This window comes from Mus pahari, chromosome 14, assembly GCF_900095145.1.
Source record: "Mus pahari chromosome 14, PAHARI_EIJ_v1.1, whole genome shotgun sequence".
NCBI classification, from domain to species: Eukaryota; Metazoa; Chordata; class Mammalia; order Rodentia; family Muridae; genus Mus; species Mus pahari.
The window spans coordinates 74,825,090-74,834,506 of NC_034603.1; the positions used below are offsets into that span (position 1 = coordinate 74,825,090).

Below are 9,417 nucleotides of genomic sequence, written 5' to 3' on the forward strand. Positions count from 1 at the left end.
CCTCTGCCTCCCAAGTGCTGAGATTAAAGGCGTGCACCACCACCACCCAGCTGAATCAAGAATCTTGGGCTAGAGAGATGGCTTAGCCATTAAAGGCTAGGCTCACAACCAAAAATATAAGAATCTTAAAGGCAGGTATGATGTCTCTGTATTGGGAAGGTAGAGGCACAAGGATTAAGCGTTCAAGCCAGTCCTCAGCCACATAGTGAATTTGAGACCAGCCTGAGCTATAAGAGACCCTTAAAAATAAATAGGTCGGCAAATCAGAGCATTGATTATGTTCAAGGGGTAAAGGGATGGTAGAGCTGAGAGAACATAGCACCTCGGGCTTCCTCAGGCTCCCATTGCTTTCTGCTGATGGACCGCAGAATGGTCTCTTCAAAGTTAATAACTTCATCCCCATGAGCCCTGGGGTTTCGCTAAGAACTCTAAAGTTAATGAATAATAAGAAAGATTTGGTCTAACTTCACTTCCCATAGAAACTGGGAAATATAAATTTTTGTGTGTCTTCTTTTGTTTTTGTTTTTTAGATTGGAAGCCTAGACTGGCCTTCCCCATCACTATGTAGTGGATCTTCTGGATTCTACCTCCCAAGTGCTAGGGTTATAGTTAGCATTTAAACCACTAGTGTCATTAATACAAGTATTTTAAGTTTTTCTTTTGAGACAGAGCTTTATTGTACAGGGTATTCTGGTCTTCATGGAGTTCCAGGCCTGCCAGTACTACATAATATGAAGCCCTTTTCAATAAATAAATAAATGAGACTGTCTCAAGTAAAGAAATGATCAGTCAATAAAATACTAAGTTCAAAGGGGCTGGGCTGAAGAGGTTGCTTAGTGGCTAAGAGCACCAGCTGCTCTTCCAGAAGGCCAAGGTTCAATTCATAACACCTCTGGCAGCTCACTAACGTCTGTCAGTAACTCCAGTCTCAGGGGATCTGACACCCTTGCACAAACAAAACACCGATGAACATGGAAATCAAATACTAAGTTCACAAATAACTGCGAAAGCCAGTCTTTCTACCTCAGGGTTTAGTTTTTCTTTTGAGATTTAGACCCAGCTTCTTTCTAATGGGGGAGCTGCAGAAAAGCACAGGCCTGCAGCTGTGGTGCGTATATGAATGCTACTGAACTGACAACTGTTGTGTGTGTCCCCTGACAGAACATCAGAATTATGGCCAAGTACTACACTCGGATAACAATGAAAAGGATGGCACAACTTCTGGATCTCTCTGTGGATGTAAGTTTTGAATGTGTTGTCAGTGTATTTTCTGGCCTCATGTTGTGTGTCAGTGGCCTTGTGAAAAGGGAGTGAGAAAATTGTTTCACTACTGTCGACTTACGTGCTCAGATAAAAGGTCTCACCTCAAACTGGCTTCCTCTTAACTTCCTGTATTCTCTCTCCATCTTCCCACCTCTATCTTCCAAGTGTTCCCCTTGGCTTTTATTATTTAAATTTAAAATTTAGATAATTTAAAAAGTCCTAAGCTATCTTGAATATTCCCCCAAGCCAAAATTAGTAAATTTATAGTTACATTAATATTGTTTGTGCTAAGTAGACCTTCACTGAAAGGTCTGAGGGTCTAATTCCCAGTACCCCCAAGACTACATTTGCATTGATTGGTTTAAGTTCACAGTGTATATGATAATAATGTTGGTAGAACTACAGAAACATGCTGTGTGTCTGTGTGTGTGTGTGTGTGTGTGTGTGTGTGTGTGTGTGTGTGGTCGTTGACAGTACACAAAGATGTGGGAGGTGACATTGCCTGTAATCCTGGGGAACTGGAGGATCTTATATTTAATGCCCCCTGTCTCATAGTTTAAAGCCAACCTAGTAAACATGGGACCCTGCTTTCTTTTCTTTCTTTTTTTCTCCAGACAGGGTTTCTCTGTGTAGCCCTGGCTGTCCTGGAACTCACTCTATAGACCAGGCTGGCCTCAAACTCAGAAATCTGCCTGCCTATGCTTCCCAAGTGGTGGAATTAAAGGTGTGCACCACCACTTCCCAGCTTGGACCCTGCTTTCAGAAAACAGGTCCTGAGTTCAAATCCCAGCAACCACATGGTGGCACACAACCATCCATAATGAGATCTAATGCCCTCTTCTGGTGTGTCCGAAGGCAGCTATAATGTAATTACATATAATAATAAATAAATCTTTGGGCCAGAGTGAGCAGAGGTCCTGAGTTCAGTTCCCAGCAACCACCTGATGGCTTACAACCATTGGTTGTAAGTGTACTCATATACATTTTTTTAAATAATTAATTAATTAAAAGATTTATTTTTAAAAAAATGAATGTAGGAGTTGATAGCCATTTCTGTCATGGCAAGAACATGCTGTAACAGTTCATCTAAAAGAATCACCACACATCAGAGTTGAATGGCTTCCCTCTTGATTAGCTGGTTAGTTCTTGTGAAAGAGGACACCAGAGTAGCATGATTTATCTGTGGCCATGTAGCTGCCTAGTGACAAAGCATGTGTTCCCTACCCAGCATTTCTGGAAACAGCCATCCCATAATGCATTTAAGAGGTAACTGCGTTAGCAATCCTGCTCAGCGGGCAAGTGCATACCTGGCCTGTGCAGCCAGAGTTTGATCCCCAGCACTGCAGAGAAGAAAGGAGGGAGGACTGTAAAAATGAGGGGCCAGTTCATGGCTCCAGCCCTGTTTCTCATTGCCACCAGGGCTAAATCTACTGGGTCACACTTAGACTCAGACCTGGCTATGGAGACACTCAGATGTTGTGTTGGTTGGTTTCCTTGTTAAATCTGCATTTGCAGTCGGTGCAGAAAGGAACTATGTTCCCGTTGTCTAAATATGTAGCCCAGGGTCCCGCCAAGTCCTGGTCTTGCCTGCACCTCCCCCGTGCTGGGAGCTGTCACCACACCTGACAGGAGACTCCTTAGTTGATCATCCAGTGTTGTGTCTTCATCATCATAGGCAGCAGTTGGCAAGGAACTGTCAGTGCTCTCAGCATGTGTATTCATGGGTGGAGAATTTTAGAATGTTCAGTTATCCATCTTAATCCAATCTGTCTGTCTCTCGTAGGAGTCAGAGGCTTTCCTCTCGAATTTAGTCGTTAACAAGACCATCTTTGCTAAAGTAGACAGATTGGCTGGAGTCATCAACTTCCAGAGACCCAAGGATCCAAATAATTTATTAAATGACTGGTCTCAGAAACTGAACTCGCTGATGTCTCTGGTTAACAAAACGACACACCTCATAGCCAAAGAGGAGATGATACATAATCTACAGTGATGGTCTGGATGCTTTTAGAAGACACACAATTGGAGGTCATTAAAAAAGAAAGACTGTTTTCATGGTGTATATGTTGTTTTTTCTTATTCTCCGACCTTTTTTTTTCTAAAATTTTAAGATAGTAAATGTGTTTAAGCCCCCTCTGCCTTTCCCACTCCCTGATTTCATGATAACTACAAAACATTTTTTCAGTCTGAAGTCAGAAAGGTTTGTGTCTCAGCTTTCCTTGAGTGTGTTCGTACTATTTGTTTTTATTCACCTGACAGCCACATGACAGTAATAAAAATAGGACGTGTGTTAGCTCCTGAAGTTGCCTCTGCTTGGAGGGGTGGTGATTAACAAGTGTTTATAAATGATTATGTCATAAAGCTATTGATGACTTATAGAATAAAAAACAAAAACAAAAGAAACCATAGACCATGCAAGGATCTTCTGCGTGGAGTTGTGCTTTGTGTTTTGACACTGACAGGAAGGCTCTGGCCTGAATGCATTTGGAGTGCTCTCATGGAATATGAGCCTTCTTTCTCTCACACTGCACGATGTGGTGGAGGACAGGGACCTGATCCCCCTGTCTCTACTTCCTAGGTGGTGCTAGGAAGTATTGAGCCCTGGGCTTTGTACAATCCTAAGCAAGCCCTATACCAACTCAGCTACATCTCCAACCCCATAAGCAAACTTCAGTTACAGTAGTTTGATGATGTTGGGCCCCTTGCACTTCTCTGACTTCCTGTTTGTTTTGAGGTGGTCTTCCGTAGCCAAGGCTGACCTGAAGTTTGCTGTGTTGTGGAGCCTCCCCTTTCCAGAAGCTAGGCTTCAGGTGTGCACTCCCAAGCCCAGCTTGGCTGGTAGTTAGTCAGATGATGGATACCATGTTGATACAAGCTGCTTTCTGTTAAATCCTGTTACAGGAGTCACTGCTGATGGTTGGTATTGTGGTTTGGCTTTGGGGCTGTTCATCACTTCTTCCACATCCTTTGAATGAACTTATGCCTGACACACCTGAGGTTTTTTGTTTATGGCAAGTCCATCCCAGAGCTTCAGATAAGTTAGAGCTTGCCCATGAACTATAAACCTGACCTTACAGTTTTACTTTTTGTTTTTTGACAGGGTTTCACTAATTTGCCCAGGCTAGTTTTGAGCTCACTATAGCCCAGTAGGCCTTGAACTTGGAATACTGCATAAACTGGCCAACTATCTAGGATGACAGACCTGTGTCACTTGCCATGGCTCATCAAGTGTCACTCATACAGGGCTCCTTCCAGGCTTCGGGTATAGTTATGCCCTAACAGGCCAACTTCATTATCTCTATAGGATCTCCAGTTCCACGACATGGTTCTAGGTAATCTAATTACTTTTTAATACTTTAAAAATGACTGAGAAGGGACTGGAGAGATGGCTCAGGAGTTAAGAGCATTGACTTCCAGGGGTCCTGAGTTCAATTCCCAGCAACCACATGGTGGCTCACAACCATCTGTAATAGGGATCTGATACCCTCTTCTGGTATGGCTGAAGACAGCGACAGTGTACTCACATACATGAAATAAATAAATCTTTTTTTAAAAAAATGATGCTGGGCATGGTGGCGCACGCCTCTGATCCCAGCACTCAGGAGGCCAGGCTACACAGAGAAACCCTGTCTCAAAAAAAAAAAAAAAGAAAAAGAAAAAGACTGCAAAGCTTAAGGCCATCTTCATAGTAAATGTCATGGTTTAGTTTTTCTCTTTCATAGCATTGCTTGAAACAGGTAATTTTATGTCAGCCTCTGAGATCAACAAAGTTTTGTAAGATGGTGGGTTTTTTTGTAATTTCAGAGAAAATAGATTAAAATGTTAGAAAATTAAAGGTTTTTTTTATTTTAAGTGGAGGAGGTATATGTTCTTTGAAAAAAATACACCAGAGGTACCACAAATGTCCCAAATTGTGGAATCATGAAATAGGACAATTTTGTGGCCATTAAGTGGGAATATGAGAATTGGTATACGTGAATGGGGAAGAGTGTTTTGGTTTAGCCAGCCAGGCGTGGTGGTGCACGCCTTTAGTCCTAGCCCTAGCACTGGTGAGGCAGAGACAGGCTAACTGGCCTCTTAAGTTTGAGGCCAACCCCGCCATTTGCAACTAACCTCTGTTTTATTTTTTTAAAAACATATTTCATTTGTTTATTGTATTTTACACATATAAAAATTTTTGACTACGTGTATGTATGTGGACCACTTGCATGCCTGGTGCCCATGGAGGCTAGAGGATGTCAGATGTTCTGGATCTGTAGTTACAGCTCTATGTGAGCCACCGTGTGGATGCTAGGAGCCAATCCCAGGTCCTCTGCAAGGGCAACAGGTGCCCTTAACTGCTGAGCCGTATCTATATCTATCTATCTATCTATTTATTTATAATTTAGTTATTAGGCCCTTGGTCCTGTGAAGGCTTGATGCCCCATATAGGGGAATGCCAGGACCAGGAAGCTGGAGTGGGTGGGTTGGGGAGCAGTGGGAGAAGAACAGGGATAGGGTTTTCTGGAGGGGAAACCAGGAAAGGGGATAACATTTGAAATGTAAATTTTAAAAAAATTTAATTTTTAAAAAATGGAAAAGAAAGCTCTCCAGCCTGACGGACACTTGTCTGCTCACCAGCTGCAGCCCTGAAGTTGACAGCACACTCACAGCCTGCAGTTTCCAGTCCTTTAAGTCATCGGGATCCACCACTGGAAAATATGTCCCTGGCCTCCCAAGTCTTAGCTGTTCTGCCTCTGGCTAAGCCCTCTCGGGTTTTTACCATCTCTGTAATTTTGTCTTTGTGGACATGACTCAGTGGTAGAGCACTTGCCTAGCGTGCACAAAGCCTGCCCTCGGTCCCCAACAACCCAATTCCAGTGTGACCTTTTTGCAGGAGGTCACATGGTTGAAATAGAAAGTCTAGCATCTCTGTCCCTTCTTTTACTTAGTGCTCTGATTTATGTCCCCCACCCCTGCCAAGTCTTTTAATTATTCATTTGTCTTTAGAATTTTGTTTTTGTTTTCCCACTTTATATAGGGGCACAAGCATGGAAGAAGTTAGGGCAGGTCAAGCAACAACTTCAAGGTTTGGTTTGGCTTTTCAAAACAGAGTTTCTTGGTTTATCCAGGCCACTCTGTAGGTTAGGCTGGCCTCAGAGATCTGCCTACCTCCGCCTCCCTAGTGCTGGGGTCAAAGGTGTGTGCCATCACTGCCCTGCTGACAGCTTCAGTTTTTACCAGGTTCTGGGGCCAGTGGGATGGCTAAGGGTGTTTGCTGGACGCTTGTGTGGCAGTGACAGGCCAACCTCGTTCAGCACTTGCTTTCCGTCTCACTGGAGACTCACTGCAATGTAACCACTACTGGCTGGTGAACTTGTGGGCATTCTGGTCTGTCTCACTGGAAGAACAACTAGGATCCAGATGCATTCTGGGCATTGAACTCAGGTCCTCAGGCTTGTGAGGCCAGTCGCTTACCCACTGAGCCATCTCCCAAGCAAAGGGTTGAAGTTCTTTTGTCTTAGGTGTGTGTGGGTGTTTGCTGGTGTTGTGTGTCTTGTCGCCAAGGAGGCCAGAACAGGGTGTCAGATCCCCTGTAACTGGATCTGCAGATGGTTGTGAACCTCCATATGAGTCCTAGGAATTGAACCCAGGTCCCGTGGTAGAGCAGCTTGTGTTGTAATAGCTAAGCTAAGCTCTCCAGTCTCCCAGCATTCACATGCAAAGAACTATCTATAGTGTATGTGCGGAGACCAGAAGATAACTTTATGGTATCCCCTGACCTCGTACACACCGTGATATGGGCGCTGTGCACACATACACATGAAATAAATCTTTTAACAAAGCTATTACAAATCTATGCCAACATACCATGTTCGAGTCCTGTGGATAAGTCACCTGTTTTGAAGTAGTGGAAACATCCTGCACAGTTGTCTGCAGAGGTAGCTGACTGGCAGGAGATGCAGTTTGGCACACTGGAAACCCATCCCATCCTATGAGGGGGCAGCTGAATGAGGACAGGTGTTGCACTGGGCCTGCAGTGGACTGGTCTCCATTGCCAGGTTCTGAGACTACTAACTGCCTCTGAGACATGTTTGCATTCTTCAAGAATCTACAAAACTGTCCTTAACTTGGAGCTTAATATTAATTATAATGAAAGAATGATTTTTTTTCCCCCAAGATTACAAATTTTGTTAGTTTTCTCTTTCTCCCCTAACAAGGTTGGAGACATACAAGAAGTGCTGGTACACACTATGACCCCAGCAGTGGGAAGAAAGGTTTGACAACAGGACCACAATTCAGAAGGCCCTGTCTCGTGCTGGCGATGTGGCTCAGTTCGGTTGCCAGCACTTGAGAAGTGGAAGCAGAAGGGTGAAGACACAGTCCAAGTCTCTGGTTGTAGGGAGTCGGAGACCAGCTAAACTACAGGAGCCCCTGTCTCAAGAAACAGTTGGCATCTATATTAATTCATTTGAAAAATTATATTCATTTATCTATTACGAAGGTCAGAGGACCACTTGTAGGAGTATATTCCAACTGCCAAGTATGTCTCAGATCCAACCCAGGTCCTCAGGCTTGGCAGCAAGCATCATTACCAGCTGAGCCATCTTGCCCAGACCCCCACCTTCTGGGACTGTAGCCTTTGCTATTGGTGGGAATCTCGGTGCTGAGTCACCTGACCTGCTCATCCCCCTTAACCCTTCATTCCCATGCCTCTCTGCCATCTTTTTCATCCTCACTTGCAATTTCACACTCTGGATGTTTTTTTACCTAATGTACCCAACTACTTAAACAATCCACATTTCTAAAGCAGCCTTGACTGCCATGGTCCCAGATTGTCATAGCCCCAGCTGTGTTCTCACAGCAGGACAGTGTCCACAGCAGTCTGAAGGCCTCATGAGTAAACTTCAGACAGTACCCAGCTCCCCATTCTTCTCTGTTCTACCCCTTGGGCACTCTAACTCCTGGGTCACATCCCTGTCTCCGAGGCTCTTTGGTGCACACTGTGTGGTGTGCTACCCAGCCTGTCCCTCCGACTCAGTATCTTGTATGTTAAAACTGAGTGAACTTGTCTTTACCTGCCTCCTAGTTCCCTTGGTTACTTCCCCCCAAGAGCTCCCTCTGGAACACTGAGGGAGGCCTTTGCTATTGACTTACAGTTCAGCCTTCTGAATCCTCCTGCCTGTACTTGCCCATAGGTATGGATCACCCAAGCAAGACCCCAGAGAAGCTCCCTTGGTGCTGGTATCCATCCCTGCATCTGCTTACAGGGAGATTGGACTTGAGTTGGTGTAGCCTGTGGCCAAGAAAAGAGACAACAATGGGATTCTGTAACAACCTCAACCACTGACTAGCTGGGAAACAGTGGGGATGCTTTGTTAAAACTAGCCCTTTTCCTTAGGCTGACAGGTAGAAGGGGAGCCCAGGCGTTTAAGAAATGTGGAGAACATGGTCCAAGGGTATGTGGAACCGCTGTTTCTTGGGGCAGTCGATAAGTAGGAGAAAGACAAAGACTCATCATCAACTAAGGAATTAAGTGTGTAAACCAGAGGACACTCATTAGCACGTCTTGAAGAGACCTGTCCAAGGTGTAGGATGAATACTGTCAGCCTTGGGACTGCATGAGTGTGGTAGTTTACACACTGCAGAAGCTAACAGCCCAGTAGGAGCTGCTTGGTCTGTGAATCTGGATTCTTTGGCCAGCTCAATCCCGAGCTGAAGACCTAGAGGAGTCCTGGGGAGCCAGCAGTCTTCTGGTCATGTTGGAACCCCAGAGAAGTTAGATACTGATGTCAGCAGAAGAAAGAAGGTGGGAGAAACAGGGCAGGTGAACTCTCAACCTGACGCAAAAGGAAAGCTGAAAAGCTGGCTACATAGTGAGACCTTGTCTCAAAAAAAAATTAAAAGCCAAAAGCCTTCTAGATGGGTTTCAGACCCGAGGCCACCAATCACATTTATAGACAGGTACTCTTAGGTTAGGCGTGGTGGTACAGGCTTACCATCCATCACAGCACCCAGGAGGCTGAGGCTGGGGGATCATCAGGAGTTCCAGGTCATCCTGGGCTATGTGTATTCATGTGACACCATGACCTGTCTGTTCTTCAATGTCAAACCTTTACCCACACACTTTCTGTTGGTTTTTCTTTTTTTCTTTCTTTCTTTCTTTCTTTCTTT

General features: G+C 44.6%; 1 protein-coding gene across 1 annotated transcript in view; it reads left to right on the forward strand.

The window, feature by feature from the left end:
• Psmd12 (proteasome 26S subunit, non-ATPase 12) overlaps positions 1–3,671 on the forward strand; it is a 21,446-nt gene extending 17,775 nt beyond the window's left edge. Inside the window, exons 10-11 of the mRNA XM_021211832.2 lie at positions 1,162–1,239; positions 3,047–3,671. Coding sequence (XP_021067491.1) covers positions 1,162–1,239; positions 3,047–3,256 — 288 coding nt within the window. The 3' untranslated portion in view covers positions 3,257–3,671. The remainder of the gene's footprint in view (positions 1–1,161; positions 1,240–3,046) is intronic.
• Positions 3,672–9,417: the final 5,746 nt, after the last annotated feature.